Consider the following 26,485-nt stretch of genomic DNA (forward strand, 5'->3'; position numbering starts at 1 on the left):
GCCTGACAGCTGACGTAACATTTTCACTTTTTTTTCGACAATATTTGCATCTTGATGTAGAATTCTGAAACAAATAAGACAAAAATCAAAAGTCAAAAATCGTAAACACTCCGTAATTCGACTTTAAAAATCAACAACAGTTCGTATCCAGACAGTAAACGTTCCGTAACATTTTCAATAATTTTATTTATCTAATTTAGTCATAAATACTATATTTCTGTCATAATTGCGGCTTTTGCTGAGAGTTATGATATATGTATTCTATTTTAGTTATAACTTTAAAAAAATTAATAATCAGGAAACTTTATTACATAATATTAATATGATTTATGCACATTTCCTGTAAATATACGTCATTGTACTAAAATCAGTAAAATGTAAAAAGTCCGTATAAAAATTAAGCATCTTGCCGTAACAAAAATCGTCAACAGTCCACTCTTGCTGTAACCGAGTACCGATGCAGTGATATTGGAAAGTATGGCTAAATGAGCAGCATTTCATTGAAAAGATTATATCTAACATGATAATGGGAAATATGAGAAGAAACTCGCTGACGACACATAAAACAATCTTGACGAATAGAAGATGGAACTGTTATATATGCGTGGCGCGGGACGTAGCCCAGTGGTAAAGCGTTCGCTTGATGCGCGGTCGGTCTGGGATCAATCCCCGTCGGTGGGCCCATTGGGCTATTTCTCGCTCCAGCCAATGCACCACGAATGGTATATCAAAGACCGTGGTATGTGTTATCCTGTCTGTGGAATGGTGCATATAAAAGATCCATGACTGCTAATCGAAAAGAGTAGCCCAATACCGATGCACTTTAGAGACAAGCTATGGGGAACCAAATGTGAACTGAACCACACAGTTCATCAGGAACATACAAATCCTGATCTAAATTAAGAGCCGTAACCAACAGTGTTTGAACGCAGAAGAAGAAGACGAAAAAGAAGAAGAAAAAGAAAAAGAAGAAAAAGAGTAGCCCATGAAGTGGCGACAGAAGGTTTCCTCTGTCAATATCTGTGTGGTCCTTAACCATATATCTGACGCCATATAACCGTAAATAAAATGTGTTGAGTGGGTCGTTAAATAAAACATTTTCATTTCCTACGCCAGTGTAACTTGCCCGAATTTGAGGTTTTGCTCCAGCACTAAATGGGCAGTTCCACCCCACGCCCCCCAGGTCTCGTGTGCTTATAGTGATTATTTCATGAAAGAAAGCTTTGTAGTTGCAACTCAGACTGAAGTTGACAGGAGAGAGCATGTAGTTTGCAAACATGTGTAACTTCAAGACTTTGTTGTGGTAATTCCTGCCCATGCAAAATGCTTTTTGTGTAAAATAGGTACTCCAGCTCCCACCCAGAGCGAGTTTTAACGACTCAAAACAAACTCACTCACTCACTCTCACTCTCACTCTCTCTCTCTCTCTCTCTCTCTCTCTCTCTCTCTCTCTCTCTCTCTCTCTCTCTCTCTCTGCCTGCCTGCTCTCTCTCTCTCTCTCTCTCTCTCTCTCTCTGCCTGCCTGCCTCTCTCTCTCTCTCTCTCTCTCTCTCTCTCTCTCTCTCTCTCTCTCTCTCTCTCTCTCTCTCTCTCTCTCTCTCTCTCTCTCTAAACACTAACAACTAACCCACTGCATCTTCTGGAGCTCTCGTCTGAGATGTTTGGGTCGAAAGGTCGAATCCATTCGGTGTCATTTTTGGACCCACTTGAGATGATGGTGATTCATCCCACGACCACGAGCAACATTTTGTGCCTGGTGATGACGATGTTTGAAGTTAGTCCATTATAGGATCCATTAAACCAAATCAATTCCCGCTGCCGACAATGTCAACATGTTTAATAAAATTAATAATATAATTACGTCCTGTTTAAACGCATTCTGACAGTACAAATGTGAAAAAAGCAGTGAAGTTAGTGTGTGTGTGTCATACATACATCCAATCTACCTGCAAAACGCACACACACACACACACACTAAAGCAAAAAAAAACCCCACACAAAACAAGTAAAAAACAAAACAACACAAAAGAGAAAAACACACACACACACCCTCCACACCAAACCACCACCACACACACACATGTACAACAGTTAAAATTGCATACATTTATTGCCTAGAAAAACAAAGTTGGGTTTTTTCTTCGTTTTTTTAACTGTTCGCCTGATCGATTCCCGTCCGTGTGCCCATTAGGCTATTTCTTGTTCCAGCCAGTGCTCCACAACTGGTGTAAAAAAGGCCGTGGTATGTATGATCCTGTCTGTGGGATTGTTCATATAAACGACCCCTTCTGGGGCGGATCTAAGGGGGGTCCAAGGTGTCCGAAACCCCCCCCCCATCTCAAATTTGAGAAGTGCCCCTTTTATTTAGGATTTTTAGGTTTTTTACAAATTTATTTATTCTGTCAATGTATAGAACACTGTAGAATACGTCTGCCAGCGTCCCTGTTGTAGCACTATTATATTATGGTCCATGTGAACCGTGTGTAATTTTTCAATAGTGCCTTTTCATGTTATGGTGCCCTTTTTGTCTTGGCCCCCCCCCCCCCCCATCAGAAAAGTTGGATCCGCCCCAGCCCTTGCTGCTAATCGAAAAAGAGTAGCCCTTGAAGTGGCGACAGCGGGTTTCTTCTCTCAACATCTGTGTGGTCCTTAACTATATGTCCGACGCCATATGACCGTAAATAAAATGTGTTGAGTGCGTTGTTAAATAAAACATTTCCTTCCTTCTTCGTTTTTTTTTTTTTTTTTTGACAAGAAACACTGTCACATTTACCACCAATGGTGGGACTGATGATATTAACTGTTGTTACATGTATTGTGTGTGTGCGTGTGCGTGTGTGTGTGTGTGTGTGGGGTTTTTTTTCCCATGTTGTGGCAAAATACTTGCGCAAAATACAGCCAGAAGGCTTACGATTAAACATACATATTAGTTTAGTGCTACACTAAAGTTTTTGGTCTACTGGTGTAAGGGGCGTAACTCTAATAATATGTTCATAAACCCTGGGTAAGGTCTCACTACACAGATGTCATCTGCCCAACTTCAAACGAAGATTGCCAATAGAACGGGTTCTAGTTGGCACTAACAACATACACCATTACGAACATACATTATATAAGCATTTATTTTCACTCCAAAATTGAGAACATTTCCGTCTCAGTGTTTTGCTATATGACCGCATCTGGCTGTAGTACCGGTCCGAACAGGTGGTTCATTAACCGATTCACCCCGGCTGTCACTTACGCTATATACCCATGTCCCAAAAGGTCGATGCACAATATTACAAAATAACATGGGCAAAATACAGCCAGAAGGCTTACCATTAAACATACATATTATTTTAATTCTTCACCATTTCCTAGAAGTGAATATGTGAACCATAACGTGTCACAATTAGGAATTATAGTGGATGAATGAACTCTTACCCGGAAGTGATCTGTGTAGTGAGACCTAAGTCATTGGGGAATTCCAATGACGTGAAACACTTAGTTTTTACCAAAGGATAATGATTTTATTTAAACAATGCCACGAACAAAATAAAATGTTACTAAAATGATTTGAGTTTCTATTTCATTATTTTGTATCAAAGTAGTATCGTTGGATACATTTGGTTGTTAATTTTAATGGACAGACATTTTTCAATTTATGTTTTGTTTCTATTTTATCGGTTGGTATTAGAACAAGCTATTCTTTGGACTCTCCTTGGGTTCCTGGTTTGTTGTATGACGTCTGCGGAGAAATCAACTGTGAAACTTAGAATTTATTTTTATCTACATTCTTGATCAGCGATTAACTGTACAGAACACATCTGCTATTTTATTTATAGTAAGTTTTATTAGACATCTTATTGTTTTTGAAGCTGTCAGTAGTTACAGAAGTCAGGTTCAGTTTCATGTTTTGAAACCGAATTTCATTTTAATTTTCATGTCATAATTCACAGTCGAAACTAAACTACAAAAGGTGCTTAGAATTATGTTCTTCCTATTTTAAGAGCCTTCTACACTAGTCTTACACTAATAACATTCTTTAAAAGTTATATTTAAAACAAAAACATGTAGGGACAAGGAAGTGTTTTGAGTTTGGGGTTTTCTGACTTTTCAGTTGACAGAAAGGGTACTGGACAGACATTTGGATAATTAAACTTACCAATGTATTTGAAGTTGTCACAAGGCACTTGTTTACTTATTATTTAAATGTAGTAATTTCCAACTAAATAACGTAAGTAAATCAAGATGGGTCATGACTCATAATGTAGGCCTATTAATATATCAGTAAAATTATGTTGATAATTAGGGATATGCAGTATTATTAGTATACCTATATATTATCATTCAAAGGGTAAATATACATATTATTATCCATATGGTTCAACATATCTGAGTTAATAATAATCATACGAAGCCAGGACTTCTAGAATTTTTACAAAATCCACTAGCCATGGATCAGTGATTAAAAAAATTACTAGCCACGAATAAAAATTCACTAGCCCTACTTTAATTAATACAAGTTTACTAATAGTAATAATAGGGTATGTTACCTAAAGAGGGAGATGGAGATTAAAAAAAATAAGATTTGGGGGGTGGGGGTGGGTTCATGATATTCATATTTACAAAATGGACTTAAATGCAGCATTAGACAACTTTTTTTTTTTCACCAGCTATCGGGCATAGCAATAGTAGTTATTTACTAGCCCAACATTGAATATTACTAGCCATGGGAGTGCAGGTACCATAATCTAGAAGCCACGGAAGCACACTTGTAATAACAAGTGTAATGACGTAATTTTGGAAAGAAATGTCATAACATAACCTAGCTCAGACTGTGCATTTGAAATATGACATCATTTCATCGTCTCCTAGTTGTGGCTGAAACATTTTCAGTTGGGTCTTGTTATTCATAAAGAAAACAACAATAATAATATGAATAATAAAGAAATTATTACACGCGTGTGAGTTGTACTAATTTTACGAAATTTGTCAGGATGCATGTATTACGCTCTCTTGTTCGACCAATACAAAAATACTGACACTCGTTTTCTAAAATCAGTATGACACTCAAGCTTGTATAATAATCTCTATTTATGATACCCGCTGGCATTATAGATACAGTCAGTACTTTTTATATTTCATGTACGTTATCAGTCAGAAACACTATTCTTTTAGATCCGATTGTTTTTTTCAACTGTGTTCAAAGATATAATATGAGGAAGGACCTGACAGTATGCATTTAATTTTAAACAAATGTCACCACCAAACTTTTTTTTTTAAAGTTAAAAAAAAAAGTTGCATTATTTTCCTGATTTACAGTATTCAAAATGACAAGGATACCCATATGTAACCTGACATCAAGTAATGATAAATAGGAATTCTGGCTGTGCTTAACTACAAATAGCTACAGTATGTGACCTTTTAAAAAAAGAGAAAAAACCCAAAGATTCAAGGCTCAGTAAATAGAGGATAATAAACAAGTTATCAGCATGGGTGTACGACCCGGGGGGGGGCAGGGAGGGGCAATTGCCCCCCCAAATTCGGGCAAAACTGGGAAAATTTCGGGCAGTTTTTATCCACCATTATTATCTGGGTAAAATTTTCGGGCAAATCAACCCCTCCAGCCCCACTAAATCAAAGAGTCCCCATATGCCCATGGTTATCAGTTATTATCAAATTACAGCCAGCTTCTCACTGACAAACCCATCGTATTTTGTTTATCATGAGTGATTGGTTTCTTACAAATGCAAATATCTTGCATGTTTATTAGTGATTTCCCTAGAAATTTGGCATGGCATGGTAGACCAAACACTTTTGGGGCATTTTCACCATTTTCGGGGCATTTGTTTTTCATTAAAAATACACAAAAATTAATTGAAATAAACATTAATGTAATTTATGTGCTTGCTTTAATAAATGAATGGCAAAAGGTATAAAAGGCATATTTTATTAATTAATAATACCTTTTTGAGTGTTTTATAAAGGCAATTTTAGAATTAATTAGTGAAAAAGGCTTGTTTAATCTCAGGGCAGTATGGTGCTGATTAAGGCAAGATGGTGCTAGACTGTTGAGGCATGGTGCTGCACCATGCTGAAACAAGCTATGGAAAACATTATTTATACCAATCACTAATTTAAAACAAGCATTGCTTAGCCTTGCTTTTACAGACGTCTTACATATAGTCTAAACGTTTAGTCAATATGATGCTTTATTTATGTTGTTATTTTTTTTTATCGATATATCATAACAACCGTAACTCTGGATGAACTCTTTCTACGCTGGCATATTTTATTGGTCCCAAATGAATCCAGGTTAGACACGAGTCTATTGTATATGTCACAAGTGAAATATTTTTTACATGTCACAAGCTTTAGCGAGTGAGAAATGAAAATTGTTTAATAACGGTTATAAATTTTATAGTAATTGGTAATGAGTTTGTTATTCTATTTATTACCGTAGCTATTTGTTTCTAAAAAAGCTTTTTATTTTCGATATCCATGCATGATCATGTATATAGAAAAATAACGTTCAGAGATAATTAAAAACAAAAAGTTCTTTTTATTCTATTTAAAAAAAAAATCTGTAATGAATTGTACTAAAATATTTTATTGCAAATTTAACAACAAAGTCATTGGTTTGTAAGTACTAAATTGTTTAATTTTATTACGTTACACCAAAGAATGAATGAATAGATGTTTAATGACACCCCAGCGCAAAAAATACATCAGCTATTAGATGTCAAACTATGGTAAATGCATAAATGAAAGTAACACAAATGCATAATAATTTCTTATTTGCCCGTTTATAAATCCTTTCTAAACATTTCATTTTGTTTTAATTTTATTTTTATGCTTATGTTCAATGAAAGTTCAAGCACCTTTTTTTGTATGGTAGAACATCATCTGCCTGTGAACTTCTGTGAAGAGGTCCAATGGGCCAGACACTGTTCCCGATGATGGAGGAAATAGACAAGCTGGATTACGATGGTGATCCGAACATTGACTCGACACTGCTGCAGACCCGACAGAGACTTCTGTTGGCGATCCGAGGGAATGAGGACTGCACGTCCGTCCTGAACGAACTCATATCGCTGGACTGTCCGAACATCATGAAGTACGCCATGGTCAACATGCAGGATCTCCTCCTGCAGAACAACCAGGTACGGACATAGAGATAGAGATTATTATATGAGTTTGTGTGTCGTACTGATTTTACGAAACAAGTGTCAGGAATTTTGTATTGCCCAAGCAATAGCGAGGATAATAGATGAATCCTGACACGAGCTTTGTAAAATCAGTACGACTCACACGCGAGTGTAATAATTTCTTTATTATCCATCTTATTATTGGTTTTTTTTTAAGAATAACAAGGACCATCTCAAAATGTTTCAACCACAACTAGAAGAAAATCACGTCATATTCCATATGCAAAGTCTGAGCTAGGACTGGAGAAGCAACGTCATGTTATGATGTCGCTTCCCAAAATTACGTCATCACACTTGTTATTACATGTGTGCTTCGTATGATTTTTATTAACTCGGTTATGTTGAACCATGTGGATAATAAAGATTGTTATCAGACCTAGCACAAGGGACAGGAATGGAGTGTTTGTTTAATAATTCCTCAGTGCATATTAAATGATGGTTATTTAGTGTCTATCTAATAGGGGTGTCACAATACATCAGGTATCATGATTCTACAGAGTGTTTGTTTAATAATTCCTCAGTGCATATTAAATGATGGTTATATTATTTAGTGTCTATCTAATAGGGGTGTCACAATACATCAAGGTATCACGATCCTACAGAGTGTTTGTTTAATAATTCCTCAGTGCATATTAAATGATGGTTATATTATTTAGTGTCTATCTAATAGGGCTGTCACAATACATCAAGGTATCACGATTCTACCGCTGATGATATGATACACAATAGCCTGGCTTTTGTATCGATTCATATTTTGAGCATGTATCAATTTTTATTTTTATTTCGTATCAATTTATCAAACACCAATTCCTACTGAGATGTACTTATTGCCAAATTATTTCCTTCAAGGGAAAATTTTGAAGTATACAGAAAATATGTACCTGCTTATATCAATATGTGTGTGTTAAATTATGCTTAAATCAGTGTTTCACTTAGTTCATATTTATTTCCTATTTTTAAATAATTTCACCAAAGTTTCAACTTCTTATTTTACTGGGAAAACATCATTAATCAGGTATCATGATACATATTGTATTGTGGGTTATGTATCGTGATATGTATCGTATCGAATAGGTGTATTGTGACAGCCCTACGATCCTAACATGTGGTACTTTCGACAGTTTGAGAGAGAGAGAGATGAAGAGTGTGAGATAGAGGAGGCAGGTGTGTATGTAGGGATTTTAGCAGGTCAGTAAAGTTTGGGGGGGGGGGTGGGGTTGAGTCAAACTCACCTGAAAAATATTTTGGAAAAAAGAAGAAAATGTGCTTGAGCTGGGTTTTATCGACCACTGGAACCACTGGAGGGGGAGGGGGAGGATAGAGACAGAGCATCAGAAACTTACTCACTGTCTGTACTCAGGCTGATGTTATTGTAAAAATATTTTTAACACACAATCTTTTATCTGACAATTTAAATCACAGCCCGTGTGGTATTAGTTGGGATGGGACTACAATTGAATTTAAAAATGTTCACACAGCAGTAATTTCATCTGGAATATAGAATAATGGCCTTTATTTGAGTGTGATGTATAGTTTTCAGCTTTCTAAATCTGGATCATTTCAGGTTTTATTTTTAAATGACTGTTATTTCTCTGTAGAGGTTTTACATGCATTATACTAATGAAGAGTTTTTATTTTCAGAATATAGAACAGCTGAAAGCTATACCGGTTGGACTAAACATTTTGGAGAAGTATAGCAGACATCTCATAAAACCAAAGATTTCTAGAAACGAGCTTTGGAGATATGTGAAATTTTCAAATCCAGTTTACAAAGAAAGAGTGGAGCCATTGAAGGTATGGTATTTGTGGTCTTCTTTAATTAAACTTGGCTGTTATACCATATAACCATACACCAAAGAGTTCGACCCGTACCCCTCTATATCAAAGGCTCTAAAGACTAACCCTATCCCTAAAACTACCCCAACCATTGAAAGAGGGGTATGGGTCGAACTCAGCTGAACTTAAATTATGTTTATAAAAGGGACATTCCTGAGTTTGCTGCATTTGTAAGATGTTTCCGACTAATAAAATATTTCTACGATTAAACTTACATATTAAGTATTTCTTATTTAGAATATCAGTGTCTGTATATTCAGTGTGTTTCTGGTTGTCTTAATATTTGTAAGAAGCCCAAACTGGATTTTGTCTTCAAATAATTTCGTATGTATGAATTTTTTATTTTTTTTAGGAAATAAGATAAAATTTAACCTAGTACAGATATTAGAATGGTCAAAACATGTTTAATATACAGCCACTAATATTTTATTCAGAAAAATATATTTGATATGTAATTACAATTGTTAAAAATCTGTGTTAGTCCATAACATCTTAAAAAGTACAGCAAACTCAGGAATGTCCCTTTAATGCTAAATCCTTTAGATATACACAGCTGTATTAACTTAAGTAAGTTTATACTTACCGGCAAGGCTCAAATAGTCAGACAAAATAGTATACATACTTAATTTGACATTTGTAATTTCTATTTTATATTCATGTCTATCATTAATGTTAATTAACTAGATGTATATTTATGTATATACATTGTAAAGTATTTATGTGTGGAACACACTGTAAAATGATGGGCAATTCAAATAAACATAGTGGTATTCGTTGTACCAGGTGAGATGTAGCAGTTGTGATATATTTCTGGCGATTGGAGTCCTTTTAATGATTAAAATTATCTATTACATTTTCTTAAAGTTTTGGCGTCTGTATGTTCAATGTGTTTCTTGTCATCTAATGTCTGTATGATTTTACTGGAGCATAGAGCACTAGTGCATGTTGATATTTCACCTTCAGAAGAAACCCACTGCATTTTCTCATTAGCAGCAAGGGATTTTTTGTGTGTACTTTCTCACAGACAGGACAGCACATACCATGACCTTTGATGTTGGAAGCAAATTTTATACGGGGAGGAGGGGGTCCAGTCATGATCTACCAGAAAATATAATTTAAAAAAAAGAAAATTCATTTTGAGCAGGTGGGATTCGACCCCTAAACCTCCCTCTGCATATGGGCCAATTTTAAAATCATGCAAACCACCAGTCGATTATGCGTTGAATACTTAATTAATGCACATTTGAGATAACTGATTAGGCAGTTAAGAGAATCAGATCATGCAGATATAATTCACGTAACCAATTAATCTCTTACCTAGGGTACAAAATCATGTGAACCAATTTCTGGTTCCTAAAATGTTGGAATATTGTCTCATACGATACAAAAAATTTCCCCTTTTTATCTTGTTTTTATAAATAATTTGTTTTATTATTTATTTAACGACGCACTCAACACATTTTATTTTTGGTTATATGGTGTCAGACATATGGTTAAGTACCACACAGATATTGAGAGGAAACCCACTGTCGCCACTTCATGGGCTACTCTTTTCGATTAGCAGCAAAGGATCTTTTATCTGCACCATCCCTTAGACAGGATAGCACATACCACTGCCTTTGATATACAAGTCATGTTGTGTCTTTATGAAGTAAAAGAGCAAGATATAGGTATTATTTTTCTGATGGCAATGGCATCAACGTTTGAGTTTACTCCCATATGTAGATCAGTGAAACTTGGTTTATAGTTGCACGTATGGATGTTCATCACAGTACACTAAAAACATTTATGGTAGGTGAAACTATTAATTCTGCGGAATTCTTTTCAGGGTTTGAAAAATCCACTAACCTTCAGTTCCAGCAAGTGAATATTTGGTCTGGGATAGTGGAGATTTTCAACTGTATTATACAATACTTTATTATATCTGCAGTGTGTAGTTAAAGTATAGAACATGGGGCATAATGTTCAATAAATTTCATTTCATTTATTGTTTGTTATTCCCCATTGACGTAGGTTTAATCAAATATCATATATAGGGCACTAGCCATAGCTTCTGTGAGGGCTAGTGACTTTTCTCAAACATTGTCAAACACTGCTTTTATGAAATTACTGAACAATCTGTTTGTTTATATACTCTACAGGGTAGCTTGGAAATAATGAGACAAATGGGTTACACAGACTGTGTTGACGATGGCCTGTACTTTCCAAGTGAAAACGAACCCGACTTGCTAAAAACTTTGAATATCATCGCTGATATTATTTTAGCGAAACGGGAGATGGAGGCATACCTAAATGGAACACACCCAAAACCAGAGGAAATTATGAATTTTTTGTCTCCAAAAGCCATGTAAGAACAACATTTTTCTTTCTTGAAGACACGTAAGAACACTCATGTAATAATTGGTATTCTTTCTTATTTTCTCCCATTAATGCTTGTATGATTTCCAAATAGAAAAAAGGTGGAAGGAATTGCACCTTTGGTAGCAATAATTAACATTAAAATTAAAAACCTAGACCTGTTATTGTCTTCTAGATTACATTTTACACTACTTTAAAAAGTTTGTATCTTAACCATGTTTTGCATTTTAAAAAATAAGACCTACATTCTCTTGGTTAGTGCAAGAATGTCATATCATCAGACAATAACAACATACCTCCTCCCTCCCCCCAAAAAACCCAGATAAATTAAAATGAACATTCTAGGACATTCATGCACTAACACTGATAATTTAACTGAATTGTTTTCTTAAAAATCACATTTAGATGTTGAACATCACAGACATGTAACACAGAAAAAAATATGGTTTTTTATTGTTGTTAAAACATCACAAACATAAGTCGCAGCATTTTCCTTTTGGTATGGGACGACTTGACAACCGTCTATTAGTTAAGCTATCTCACAGTCACCCAGACCTGGAATACACAGAATCTGTGGTGCTTTCTGGGTAATCATCAGAAGACACAACCATAAAATGGAAGGAAATGTTTTATTTAATGACGCATGCAACACATTCTATTTATGGTTATGTGGCGTCTGACATATGATTACGGACCACACAGATATTAAGGGAGGAAACCCGCTGTCACCACTTCATGGGTTACTCTTTTTCGATTAGCAGTAAGGGATCTTTTATATGCACCATCCCATTGACAGGATAGCACATACCACGGCCTTTGATGTACCAGTCGTGGTGCAATGGCTGGAGCGAGAAATAGCCCAATGGGTCCACTGACGGGGATCGATCCCAAACCAACTGCACATCAAGCAAGTGCTTTACCAATGGGCTACGTCTCCCCCCCCCCCCCCTCCTATAAAATGGGTGAAACTGTGACCATATACCTCTTAAGTGAGTTCTGCAAAGAAAAAATGCAATCTTATAGTTGTTCATCTAATACAGGGGTAGTTGGTTGTTGTTATACTTTTGCATGTAAATAATTATTTGTTTGCAAACGTTTTATTTCTTCTTCTGTTTTCTTTTAATAAAATAATTTCAGAGAAGATGTTCGACGCATTCAAACGAATTCCTGTCTGTCTGAGACTGACCGAAAATATCTAATCGCCGGTCTTCCTATTCCTCAAAAGGTGCGTACTAATTTTTTTTATAAAAATCAGTACCAATGAGATTCATTATAAATCATTTTGGTACGAGGATCAAATTAGGGTGCAAGCATGTTTTTCTCGGGGGTTTTATAGAAATTGAAATCCAGGAAATTAATGGAATTTACAGGTGACATTTTCCTGGCTTGGAATGTCAATGAAAATTTAAGTTAAGTCATGGAAACTTATTATGAATAATGGAAAATAAAAAATGGTTTATATATATATATATTTTTTAAAATACAAGTATAAAAAAAAAAGACAAGAAGAGGTTGATAGCATGTGTCAAAACATTGTAATATTAGATCATATTTGATGAATGCAGAAAAATAATTGAAAATATATATTTTTAAAAATGTGATGGAAAGTGTCGTTAAACATTCATTCATTTTATTCCATTTCATTTCATTCATTCATTCTAATTCCAGTCGATGCCCCAGTATTAGTATATATGTATATCAAAAACTCCATATTACCATAGAAAGAAAATGAACTGACCAGTTCTTAAACAAACTTTCCTTTCCTCTTCTGTACAGGTTACGGAGAAGCCTTCTTCACAGGCGACGGGTGTCACTGCAGCCCAGTCTTCACAACCCAGTCCTGGTAATCAGCTTACTAACACGACAGTCACTGGAACCCCGCCCTCTCAAACCAGTGCTGGGAATCAACTGACCGTCAGCATGACACCGCCTTCATTATCATCTGGAGTGGAAGGGTCACGGTGTGAGTTGCTCTTCACACATCAGGTCTTAAGGCGATGCCACATGACAGGGCTTCTAGATTATGGTAGCCCCTCTCCCATGGCGAGTGATATTCAATGTTGGGCTAGTAAATAACTACTATTGCCATGCCCGATGGCTAGTGAAAAAACAAGTTGTCAAATGCTGCATTTAAGTCTATTTTGTAAATATGAATATCCTGAATGCACCCCCACCCCCCAAATCATAGTGTTTTTAATCACTATAACCAACTTTAGGTAACATATCCGATTATTACTATTAATAAACTTGTATTAATTAAAGTAGGGCTAGTGAATTTTATTTGTGGCTAGTAACTTTTTTTAATCACTGATCCCATGGCTAGTGGATTTTGTCAAAATTGTAGAAGTCCTGTACACGATATGACAAGACAAACATGGCAATTTCAGTTTTTGCTATGCATTTGGTTATTCTCGTGACCATTCTTGTACGAGGCACTACTGGATCTATTAAAGTAACTTTAGACTGTTTAGTTAAAGATTGAATAATGTGTGCACCATACAGGGCTCGAACTTAAGAATTTGTCTACCAACGGCAATTTTTAAAAGAATTGTCGTGGGTGAAACAGTCTACCAACGGCAATTTTTAAAAGAATTGTCGTGGGTGAAACAGTCTACCAACGGCAATTTTTAAAAGAATTGTCGTGGGTGAAACAGTCTACCAACGGCAATTTTTAAAAGAATTGTCATGGGTGAAACAGTCTACCGACGGCAATTTTGAGCCTGCCTATGGCAATTTTTTTAAAAGTGACATTTGCAGCAAATAAACCTGACTGAAAGGCTATCTTGTTATATGTAGACATTTTTTAAATGTACAAATGTTAAATATTGGCAGATAATGTACACCAGGTGTATACATTTCGCCATTGTTGAGGAACTTTATCAATGGCACAAAAGTGCCATCGGTGATGCCCTCTACCTACGACAATTTATATCTCAACGACGGCAATTGCCACCGGTGCCGCCATTAAGTTCGAGCCCTGCCTCATTTCCACATCCGTGATGAAAATGATTAAATTATGAAATGAAAGTTGAATGTGGATATCCCTCTACCTACGACAATTTATATCTCAACGACGGCAATTGCCACCAGTGCCGCCATTAAGTTCGAGCCCTGCCTCATTTCCACATCCGTGATGAAAATGATTAAATTATGAAATGAAAGTTGAATGTGGATATAAAATACTAACGAGATTGTCCTGGGTTTTGATGCCTTTACAAGATGTTTTTTTTACCAACAGAGCCCTTTTACCAACTACAATTACATGTTCTTCTTTAGAACATCAGTGTCTGTATTTCCAGTGTGTTTCTGGTCATCCTGTTGTTTGTAGTAGCTAGAAAAGAAAGTAAATACTGGCCTCGGTGGTATCATTGTTAAGCCATCAGACATAAGGCTGGTTCTTCTTCTTCCTCATACTGGCTCCCACCCAGAGCAAGTTTTAACGACTTAATGGGTAGATGTAAGGCCACTACACCCTCTTCTCTCTCACTAACCACTAAACAACTAATCCACTGTCCTGGACAGACAGCCCAGATAGCTGAGGTGTGTGCCCAGAACAGCGTGTTTGAACCTTAATTGGATATAAACACGAAAATACGTCAAAATAAATCAATAAATAAATGAAAGTAAATTCCAGTTTTGGCTACTACAAACATGAGGAAGACCAGAAACACTGCATTATATACACACTCTGAGATTTTAAACAAAAATAGGATATTAAACTCGCTACCATTTCATTAGGGGTGCAACGATACGGTCAAAACCGTATTGCGATATATTGCGATATAAGAAACCGTATTGCAATATGTATTGCAATATAGTTGATATTATTTAAATTTAATATTTATGGGTTGGGTCTTTTTTTTAATGAAAACATAAGGCATAACTTTTTAATGATTTTTATTAGTTTCAGCTGTCAGGCTAAATGTTTTAGGCCATATTTTAATTTTTTAACACAATACTTGTCTACTAGAACACCGGTGTGACGGTGTCAAACTATTTATAAATTGTCACATTCGGAAATCCTTACTATCGGGCTTTTCCGTTGCTGCTCGCTTAACACAGAAATGTACGTATTGAGTCGCTATGTTTCGGCAGATCGACCAAACCAGAGCCGAGGTTATTAGCCGAGGTATTTTGAACGATCGGCTGAAGTATTCCGAGTTCAGTGAAAAACAGCGAAGTGTGATTCTCACTTGTTGGTTTATTTCTTTGAAGATGATAGCCGTAGCCGTATTCCAACGTAAATGAACAATGAATGATAATGTGTAAGTAACAAAACATTTATTTGTAATTATCGTTAACTGGTTATTTTCAATGGACATTAAATACGTTTTGTTTAGAAGTCAGAACCAAGTATAACCGACCTATCACTTCATATGCCAACAAGTAAGCCGACTACGCTTAACGTGATAGTTACACTTCCTGTCACCACCAATTAATAAAATGATGTGGTTTTTGTTTGTTTATTTGCCTATTTCAAGTCAAATAAAATACAAGGAAAAAAAATAGCGTATAAAAATCGCGATACGCAAAACTGTACCGCGGTTCGTATCGAGCTGATCAATTATCGCGGTATACCGGTATACCGGTTTATCGTTGCAGCACTACATTTCATATCATGTTTATGTCCCTTATGAAATAATTTCCACTGACACTTGCTAAAGCTAGTGACAATTAAACATTATTTCACTCAGGACATAAACATGATAAGAAATGAAAGCTTGTGTAATATTCTATAATTGTAACATATCACATACTGTGCAAAACAATATATTATCATAATAATTGTGATATATCACAAGCCGTGCTTAACAAGTATGATAATAATTGTAATAGTGCTTGGCAAGTGAGAAGTATTTTTGTTGCCACAATTAAAACTTAAAAAATATCTTATTTACAAAACAACTGGCCTGAATTTGCAGCTATGACTAAAATTACATCGTAAATATGTTTTATTACCCGTAATTGATTTTAATTTATATCAATAAACTCAGTTGACTGGTTTCCGTTCCGGTTGTACAACACCATTCATATGACGTGGAGATGTTATGTCCCACTTTAGGTTCTAGTGGGATGTAACACTTTCATGTGAACTACAATATGTTTAACTATATGGGTGCTAATTATTATTATTATATCTGTTTCGTACAATGCGTGAATGATACATTGTAGTTAATCTTTGTGCTTGTTTTGTGACAGCGTGTGACATCTGTGCGGAGAAGGAGTCCACGATTCGGTGTGGGGTCTGTGATGACAAACACCTGTGTGCGAACTGCGACGAGATGTGGCACCGGCACCCGAAGAGGCAGTCGCACAGTCGCACACCCGTCCTACTGGAACGGTCGCCCGAGGTTCCGTCGAACATCAACATCCAGGGCCCGTACGGGATCAAAGCCTTACCGTCCAACACAGCCGTTAAGAGGTGAGCGTTTCTCTGACACGCAGCATTGTGTGTCGTCTTACGTTTGTGGGGCGGGACGTAGCCCAGTGGTAAAGTGCTCACTTGATGCGCGGTCGGTTTGTGATCGATCCCCATTGGTGGACCCATTGGGCTATTGCACGTTCCAGCCACGACGTATATAAAAGGCCATGGTATGTGCTATCCTGTCTGTGGGATGGTGCATATAAAAGATCCCTTGCTACTAATGGAAAAATGTAGCGGGTTTCCTCTCTAAGACTGTATGTCGCAATTACCAAATGTTTGACATCCAAGAGCCGATGATTAAGAAATCAATCTGCTTTAGTGGTGTTGTTAAACAAAACAAACTTTTCTAACACTTGTCTACATTATTCTTGGTACGTCTTTTGAAGCAGTAGCATGTAGCTTTAGCGAATAGCTAAAATATTCTGGCTGGGATGAGTAACAGTATCTTATTAGTAGACCAACTTAATGGAAATATTTTTCCGGAATTTTCGGATATTTTATTTTTTATTGCGCGCGAACACCCTTTTCAAAACAATAATTTACAGCACACGAAAACGTCATTTTTATAAAAGTAATTTTAAACAGTGCGAAAAATGTTATGTTTGACATATATTTGCAAAATGACAATACAAATGAGTATATCATTATTTATATGTGAACTGGAACTTACTCATAAAAAGACACACACACACACACACACACCTACACACACCAAAAATCATCAACAAGTTCATACACAAAACCCCCAACTTTATTAGCAAATATTCTATTACAGTTTAAGACTCCCACCTACAGATTAGCAATAAAGTGACAAACAAACTTGGGATCAATGTTATTATTAGATACATTGCCACATACAGGACACAGTATTTCACGTGAACCGCCGTTCTGTTCGCATGTCGGTTATGCAAAATTAAATTTACGCGAACCACAAATTGGTTACGTCGTGACCTGTAGACATTCAGAAATTAAAACTTGCAGACTTCACGATTACAGGAAGTTTGTTCACGCAGACATACTACTAATATTCTGACAAATGTTTTAGACTGATTTTTAGATACTTGATGCGCGGCAAACCAGTAGACAAGGGTATATTGCAATGGTTGTAACTTGAGACTGAAGGCTCAGTATAGAGTCGAGCCAAATGTTTTAAAGAAATGTGCACGGACCGCTGAAGCGCCTAAATTATCTGCTGCTATTCTATCTCTAAAGGAATATATGTAGAAATGGATTCCCTATAATTTTACAAAGGTTGAAAACGGTTTTAATGTAAACAAAAATGGAAAAATGTCACAAAAGCTGAAAAATACTAACATTGCACAATGAGCTTTAAATAACAAACATTTGGAACGTCACTGTAGTATAGAAGTACCAGCGATAAAGTGAAAGTAGCATCGCCACCACAAAATATCTGTTAAATTGTGGTCTTTTTATGTTATTATAAGATTTATTTTTATTAACCTAATCATGCACCAATGAGTAGCCTGTTTTATAATTCAGAGGAACTGAACATTTATTGTTTGGGTTTTTGGTGGGGTTTTTTTTCAATCTGCTGTATACTAAATTTTACATATCAGTGAAAAATGGTAGCCTTTATTTGTTATTTATAAAAGAAAATTATTAGTCTAATCATGCACCAGGGAATGGGCATTTTTCCTCCAAATGTATCTATTTTGTTTCAGTACTGGGCTGATATTTAGTCCTTTTACAATAGTGTTAACTTCCGCAAGCTGCACAGAGGTTCTAGAATACGGTGGCCCGATGCCCGAGGACAGTGGTTTTTAGATTCGGGCAACTAAAAATTACTTTTTGTGATCCTGATGGCAAGTGGTGAATAATAATAATAAAATAATAATAATAATAAATAATCTACAACGCTACGATCGTATGAAAACAAAAGAAACATCTACAAGTCACTTCTTTCGATTTGCAAACATTAAAGAAACTGTTTTATAAAAACGTTTTCTGTTGTATTTTGTTTTAACTTATGTTTGAGCAAAAAATTATGTATTTAAAATATAATTTCAATGTAACTTTGAGGTAACCGAAAAAAAATAATACACAGGTTACGCAAATATAATTCACATAACTGACTTCCGGTTACCTCAGATTTTGAAATATTATCCCCTGCACATATGCACTATTTCATCATATGCATGTAGTGGGTCGAACTGATTTGTGGCGAACTGATTTGTGGATGAAACGTCTGCTACCCACATTAAGACTGGCTGCCGTTTTTACAGTAACACTTTGGGAAGCCAGTGTACAGAAAAACAAATCTCGTTATTATTTAACTTGAATAAAATAATATCGGTATGTATATTAATGTCATTGATGTGTCATATAATTGATTAGTTGTGGCCAAATGTTATTTAATCAAATGTTGCATGTGAAAGCCAATGAAAAGAAGACAATTGCCGGTTAGGGGTTTGGGTTTGGGTTTTTTTGTATGATCATAGCGTTCTTCTGTTGATTGCAAACATATTTTATTGTACAAAGAACAAAAGAATTGGGCACAAGTTTGACAACTTACGAGGCCCTCTTCTATATTCATACAATATACTTGGCGACCTATATTACATAGCTGTAAATATAAACTACATGTATACATTCAATGATAACCAGTGTAAGGAAATGTATTATATACAAAAGAATGTGAAGGAAAGAAAAACAAATATGATACAACAGATTACACAAATAGTACATCACGTGCAGTTAAATTCGCTATCACATTTATAAATAATCCTTATGGTAATTTAAATAATACTTTATTAATCAAAACAATGAGGGTTTTTTAATATATGTTTGAACATAAGTAAATATTTCTTTATTATTGGCATCGCTTAATGTGCTTCTACCATATAACCAGCGGTTGCAAAACGAAGTACTAGTAGGCGTTGGAACTGACAGAGTAGGAGTTGGGGGTTTATCGAGAGCTACAGACAAAACAGTGACAAGTTGTGTCAAAGGTGTGTCTGAAAGAAACTGTCTCACTCTGACCACTCTAGTTGCTTCAGGTTCAGACAATATGAAAAACCAAGAAATCTGACTGGGTGACTAAGTTTACAAGTTGTCTCATCTTACTAAAGTCCGAACCAAATTGTTAACAATTTTGTCCAGACAGAAATCTTGAAAAAACCATTACAATAACACGGATAACCATATCACCTATATCAACTTCGCTGATATAGCATAGGGCAAAAAGCATGTAATTTTGTGCCGGCTGCCATTTTGACTTTTTATGGAATAATCTCCAAGAGGGGTGAAAGGATATCATTTAATGTAACAACTTCTTAACATGTTATAATATAAAAGCAAATGTGATGACGTCATATTCATGTTTTTATTAGTATTTTTTGTTTGTTTAAAGATACCACTAGAGATCATTGATTTTATATTAATTATGTCACATACTTTGGAGGCTTTCACGCCTCTTGAAGAGTATTCGATAAAAAAACTAAATGGCAGACGGCAGAAAACTGCCCTATGCTATCTCGGCGAAGTCGATACTTGCGACATCGTTACAGTCTCGTATGTGGAATATTTGTCACTGTAATGGATTAACAATTCGGTTCGGACTTTAGGTTACTTAAAGTGATCATATCAGTAGCGAAAAATCATATCAGGAGCAAAGGCTACAATTATAATAACTGCATAAAGCATGATTGTCCAACAATTAAGTGCACTGCTTTATTCAACGGGGCTTAGGGTTCACAAAACGTAAACATTTATTTTATCATCACTTTGACAGTCTAACGTCGTCTGCAAATTGAAGTATGTGCATGACACAGTGGAAATAAAGTAACATTGCAACGTTCAAACAGCCGTTTTTTGCTAAACGTTTGCAAACATATTTTGACTGGTTCCCGAAATGGTCATTTGGTTTAATGTGTAACATAAAAATCTGTCTTCCAAGACAAGCTTTAGCAACAAACCGCTGGCTAAACTTACTCCTGGAAAAAAAAAACCCTGTCCTATCTGCGCAGGCGCAACAGACTAAGCAGTACACCGGCCCCAAGTTCAGCCAGCAAACATTTCGCTAATGTTCGCAAAGTATTTGATTGGTTCTCAATGTGACCATTTGGTTTTCCGTGAAGCACATAATTCAGTCTAGTGTTTGCCAATAGTACTGCACACGGGTGAATCATCAGGTTTACAGCGTGTGGCAATAGTAAAATAGCTTCTTTTTTTTCTTTTTAACTTCGCGGTAAATCGCAATTCCGTTTCCAAATGTAGATTCCATTTCACAATGGGAATTCTGGGAGTTCCATCCTGGGTCTAGTGTGCACATGAATCAAACATTTTAAATTATTTTTAAAAAACAAAGGCATTCCACACACTGATAACCGTCGGTCTTTTTGGAAAAAAAGCGATTCAGAATTTCCAAAATAATATGGAACTTTATTTACCACTGGTGTTACTGCTTTTTTGAAAGACGATATTGTTTCACACTTTTTAATTGCTGGGCTTAAATTATTCCATAAATCAATTGCTGAATAAATAAATGATGATTTTAATAAGCAGGTTCTGTCCTCCCGATTTCTTAACATATAAGGAACCCTTTCTTCTAATCTTTGTGGAATACAATTAGTTAAGAAATCGGGAGTCATTCCTTTTATTATTTTAAACATCGTACACATTTTTTTTTTTTTTCTCCTTTCACTAAGTGTTGTAAGACCGGTTTCAATATATAGCGAATTACGTGAAGCAAATTTAGGCATGCCAGTGATTACCCTTGCAGCTTCTAGTTGTACCTTTTCTAAATTATCTGCGTTTAATTGGGAACAGCCATCCCAGACCTCTGAAGCATATTCTAGGATGGGACGAATAAAAGTACTGTATATTCGCATTAGAGTTTGACGATTTAATAACAGTCTGTATTTCCTTAATACTGAGATCATTACCGATGCTGATGTGCATACATTTAGAATATGATTAGACCATTTTGCATCATCTGCTAAAGTTAAACCTAAATGTTTATGCATTTTTGATTTGTTTAAAGTTGTGTCACCAAATACAAGACATGGTTTATTAATTAATTTGGATAGAGAAAACAATAATACATTCGTTTTATTCGGGTTAAAGGTAACTAACCATTTGTTTGACCATTCATAAAGTTTCAACAAATTAATGTTTAGATCGCGTTCTATAATTGAAATGTCATTTGACGATATTCCAATACTTGTATCATCGGCAAATAGCCTGGTTACACTTTTACAGCCGGGGTATATGGCTTTTGATGTACCTTCTGTGTGCTCTTTTACCCCCTCGCCTTCGGCTCGGGGTAAAAGAACACATAGAGGGTACATAAAAAGCCATATACCCCTCGTGATGCTTCTACAACTTATATTATACAATTCAATTAATTGGTACACGGTGTTGTGGTTGGGTCGGTAGGCACACTGATACTTATAAAGTAGATTATTGAATGTGAAATAATTATACAGGTGTTTAAACACTATTCTCTCAAATAGTTTTCCAACACAACTTATTAATGATATAGGTCTGTAATTTGTTGGTGAACTTCTATCTCCTTTTTTGAAAAGTGGTTTTATGTGGGCAATTTTCCAATTGGTAGGGAATTCTGCTGAGATCAGTGATTTATTAAAGAGCAATTGAAGAAGAATCGAAATGGAATTGGCAATACGTTTTAGTAGTTTATGGCTTATTTCATCTGGGCCACTTGCTTTATTAGGAGCTACTATTTTAATAATGTCTATTATTTCTTCAGTGGTTATTGTCAAGGTTTCCAAAAATTCCCTGCAATGTTGTCCAAAACTTGGAAGTGCAATATTTGCATCATCAACTGATGAAATTGATAGAAAATAATTGTTTAACGTTTCTGCTTTTTCAAAATTTGTATATGATACAGGCACATCTGATTCTGTTATATATTCATGCTTTCATCCACGGTGACAAAATTGCATACCTCGCCATAAAACCTATGCCTGCCCCGTAGGAACGTAAGTCTATGATATTTAAAATAACTTTACAATGAATACATAAACTATTCGAGTATAAAAAAGAAGACAGACAATTTTCATATATGGCTTCAGTTTATTCAACATTTTCATTGGTTGGCTGTTGACAATAGCCACACACCCGCGACCTTGGTAATGGCACAGAACTAGACAAAACAGAGCTCAAGTTGAAATGAGTGATAAAGATATTTAATTCTATCAATGTAGAATGCAATAAGAATTAGTTGCTTAAAAAAATTTTTCGAGTGAATTTGAAAAAAAGTCCGGATATTTTACATCAGTTCTGAAATTCTGAGTACGTGATGAAAATTCCGGATTTTTCGGAAAATTCTGGAAAGTTGGTCGGCTGATCTAACACTCACTGCAGTGAAAATAATCAGTTAGTTGTAATGTTTTCCGAAGTGGTCAGACTAAGCCCAGAGCAAAAGCTGAAGAAAAATAGCAGGCATGTGGCACAGACAGCTACAAGATGCATGCATGTCGTGATTGAATAGACAAGGACTAGCATGTTGAGGTGGAAAGTGAAAGAAGTAAAATAGATAGGAGAGACAGGAAAGGGGATAGTGGAATAAAAGACAGGGTTCATAGTGGTCTTTAATTTCCTTGAAAGTCATTGAATTTGAAAAAAAATATTCTCGTATTGTGTTCATTCTTTTATTTTATTGTTAATTTTTCTCAATCAGCATCAATACTCTGACCTTCTTTCTGCTAATGTAGTTACATCATAACACAATTCTTTTACAGCTGCATGCACTTGATATTTTCCAGTTACAAGGTTTAACCTGTCATGATGCATGTGAAAAAGCCCAATTTCTTGCTATAGATAGCAACATAATCAAACTGATTTGGGTTTTTTCGCACATTCTATTGTCTTTGACCACTGTGTAAAAGTCTTTGAAGTCTTTGAAAATGGTAGGTAAAAGTCTGTCAAAGTCATTGAATTTGTTTGGTATTTAAGGTTATGAACCCTGAAAGAAAAAGAAAGAAAAAAAGCCCAATTTCTTGCTATAGATAGCAATGTAAAGAAACTGATTTGGTATTTTTATCGCATTCTTTTGTCTTTGACCACTGTGTAAAAGTCTTTGAAGTCTTTGAAAATGGTAGGTAAAAGTCTTTGAAAGTCTTTGAATTTGTTTGGTCTTTAAGGCTATGAACCCTAAAAGAAAAAGAAATGAGAATAATAATGAAAGCCAATCTGGTAACTGGTTCAAATTCTTTCTGAGTTAATAAAATGTTTACTGGGATTTCTATATCATCTAAATTTATTAGGTCTTTGTTTCTTTTGCTACTACTTATAGAAGGAAAGTTTTAGACAGATTAAATCCCAGTGCTGTACCTGGGTCGTCCGGAATGCAGACTTTATCCCAGGGAATAACAGAACCTAAAAGGTGAATTTTGTCTTCAAACCTTTAGCTACTTTTCTCATGCTTAATCACTTCTTCCTAGCTTTCACTTGCACCGAAGACATTTTCACAATGATGTATGGGAGTTTGCAAATGAAATATTCAGTATATTTTTTCAAAGTGGGATTCTGCTTATCCAGAATAGACAGAGTTATATTTAGCACATTCTAAAACAGGTCTTGAATTTGATAGGGGGCAAGCTGCAAATACTGCTCAGAATGCACAATATGCTTTCTGGTAATCGGATTCACAAACAACTTCTGCTTTTTATTTAATTTTTTTTACAGTAATCCACATATATCCATAGTTCCTCATGTTTAGGAGCAATAATATAAATCATACCGTATATCGCTGTATATTAGCCGACTTCTCAAGCCTCTAAATACTGTCTGGAGATACACGTAGTCAGTAAAAAATATCTAAGAAAATATAACAAAATATTGGTGTGTACGGAAATACGATACTAACGAAATCTCGTCAGTCAGTCTAGGCTTCAACATCGTACTGTTGCATTATATAACCAGTATTTTTTAACAGCCTCTTTGAAGTCCCATACCAGTGTCCATTTGATTGTTTGATACACACAATCAAAGAACTGATGATTTTTACTTACTGTCATTGTTGATTCTGCAATTCCTAATATATTAATAAAAACTATGTTTTATTAGAGATATATCACCACTTATAAAAGAACGGAAGAGGTGGTGTTCATCATTGCAATTATCTATCATGGGTGTTAAATAATATTTACACTGCCGTATAAAAGTGAAACTACATTTATCAGCTAGCGATGTCCATGTGATCGATTCAACTGAGAAATAAAAGAATAGAACAATGTTATCCCACATTACAGGATTTTTATAGACCTTTATTCTTTTTTAGCTATCTTGAAATCTTTATTAAAATAGTTTTTGTATATTGTACTTTGGTCAGTTCACCAAAACAAATTCTCGTGATTCACTGTTGCACGAGACCGACATCTCAATCAGATATATCTATATTTTTGCCTGTTTCAACTACATAAAAATTGAGTTGTCTTATATATCATACCATCATTTTTGTACGGTACCAGATATTGAGGGGCAAACTATGGGGTCGGCTTATTATTCAGACTCGGCTAACACACAGTGATATACAGTAACTTTTTGTCCATGTTTGTCTCAAAGAGTCTTCTACAGTGATGTTAAAAAGTAAAATTTTGATATTAATTTCTAGAACTGCTCGTCAGTTTTTAACCTCTGCTTCCAAATTTAAGTTTGAGAAGAAAAGATTGCTTCCCACGCCAAAAAATTAATTTCAAAATTTGCTGAAACAATGTTATCAACTGTAATAAATTTGCAACATTTTATTGTGAAAATTGATAGAAGATTGGTTTCTCAAACTTTATTTTATGCTGATACATATACAGTGCTTATGCAGAAATCAGAACTTCATCAAATTCCTTCAGATACCTCAATAAGGATCCATCTCATACACCATGTTTGGGAAACAAATAAAGCTGTAATTTTGTATTTCCTTAAGCCTTTATAACATAAATATGAAATACAATTAGAGGCAGCTGTGTCAAAAGTAGTCAGTCAACAGCGCATATTAGTGGTACTAATGAAATATATAATTAACTACATTAATCTTAAATTCGCATTTGGTAAGTTTACAAACGACAGCCTAAAACTATGTGCAAGGTTAAAAGAATATAATATATATTTTAGATTAATAGACTTCATCATGTGTGGTCATATGGGATAGAAAAAGTACACCTGAGGCGGTGGAAAATTCAACCCGGGACGAGGCCTTTTCTATCCCACATAAGCGCATATGATGGAGTCTTTTTCTCCCATCCATTCGATAAATAAACCATTATTTTACACGAACAAACAAAGATGGCTGGAAAAGTAACTTCTTTGTTTGACCATTTTATCATAAATAAACCACACTATCATATTTTCCATGTCAGTTTCATGTGTTAAGTAAAATTTAACACTACAAATTAACAAGATAGCTTTTATAATGAGGGTTTTAATATTAAAATATTTTTTATAAAATTAATATGACGTCATAATATATTACCAATGCCATAATACTCCCAATGTTAAAGGTAATGATGTCATAGCCCATGCAAGACAGGCTTATTCCACATGGGCTGACATCGTGGAATGGGTCTGTCTTGCATGGCTAGGGATGGGAGAAGAGGTAGTTCCAACTCATGAGACAAAATATTTTTTGTGAGGGCTGAGTTTTACCAAGCTTAACATTTTGTCCTGCAAGTTGGAATTGCCTTGTCTACACCTCACA

The 26,485-nt window shown here is 35.3% G+C and overlaps 1 protein-coding gene across 1 annotated transcript in view; it reads left to right on the top strand.

Annotated features, from left to right (window-relative positions):
• The first annotated feature begins 3,703 nt into the window (after window positions 1-3,703).
• LOC121389316 (E3 ubiquitin-protein ligase RNF31-like) overlaps window positions 3,704-26,485 on the top strand; it is a 66,231-nt gene continuing 43,449 nt past the window's right edge. The window contains exons 1-7 of the mRNA XM_041520912.1: window positions 3,704-3,823; window positions 6,881-7,145; window positions 8,832-8,984; window positions 11,168-11,373; window positions 12,522-12,609; window positions 13,161-13,347; window positions 16,584-16,806. Of these exons, the coding sequence (XP_041376846.1) occupies window positions 6,918-7,145; window positions 8,832-8,984; window positions 11,168-11,373; window positions 12,522-12,609; window positions 13,161-13,347; window positions 16,584-16,806 (1,085 nt within the window). The 5' untranslated portion in view covers window positions 3,704-3,823; window positions 6,881-6,917. The remainder of the gene's footprint in view (window positions 3,824-6,880; window positions 7,146-8,831; window positions 8,985-11,167; window positions 11,374-12,521; window positions 12,610-13,160; window positions 13,348-16,583; window positions 16,807-26,485) is intronic.

Source organism: Gigantopelta aegis, chromosome 14, assembly GCF_016097555.1.
Source record: "Gigantopelta aegis isolate Gae_Host chromosome 14, Gae_host_genome, whole genome shotgun sequence".
Lineage (NCBI taxonomy): Eukaryota > Metazoa > Mollusca > Gastropoda > Neomphalida > Peltospiridae > Gigantopelta > Gigantopelta aegis.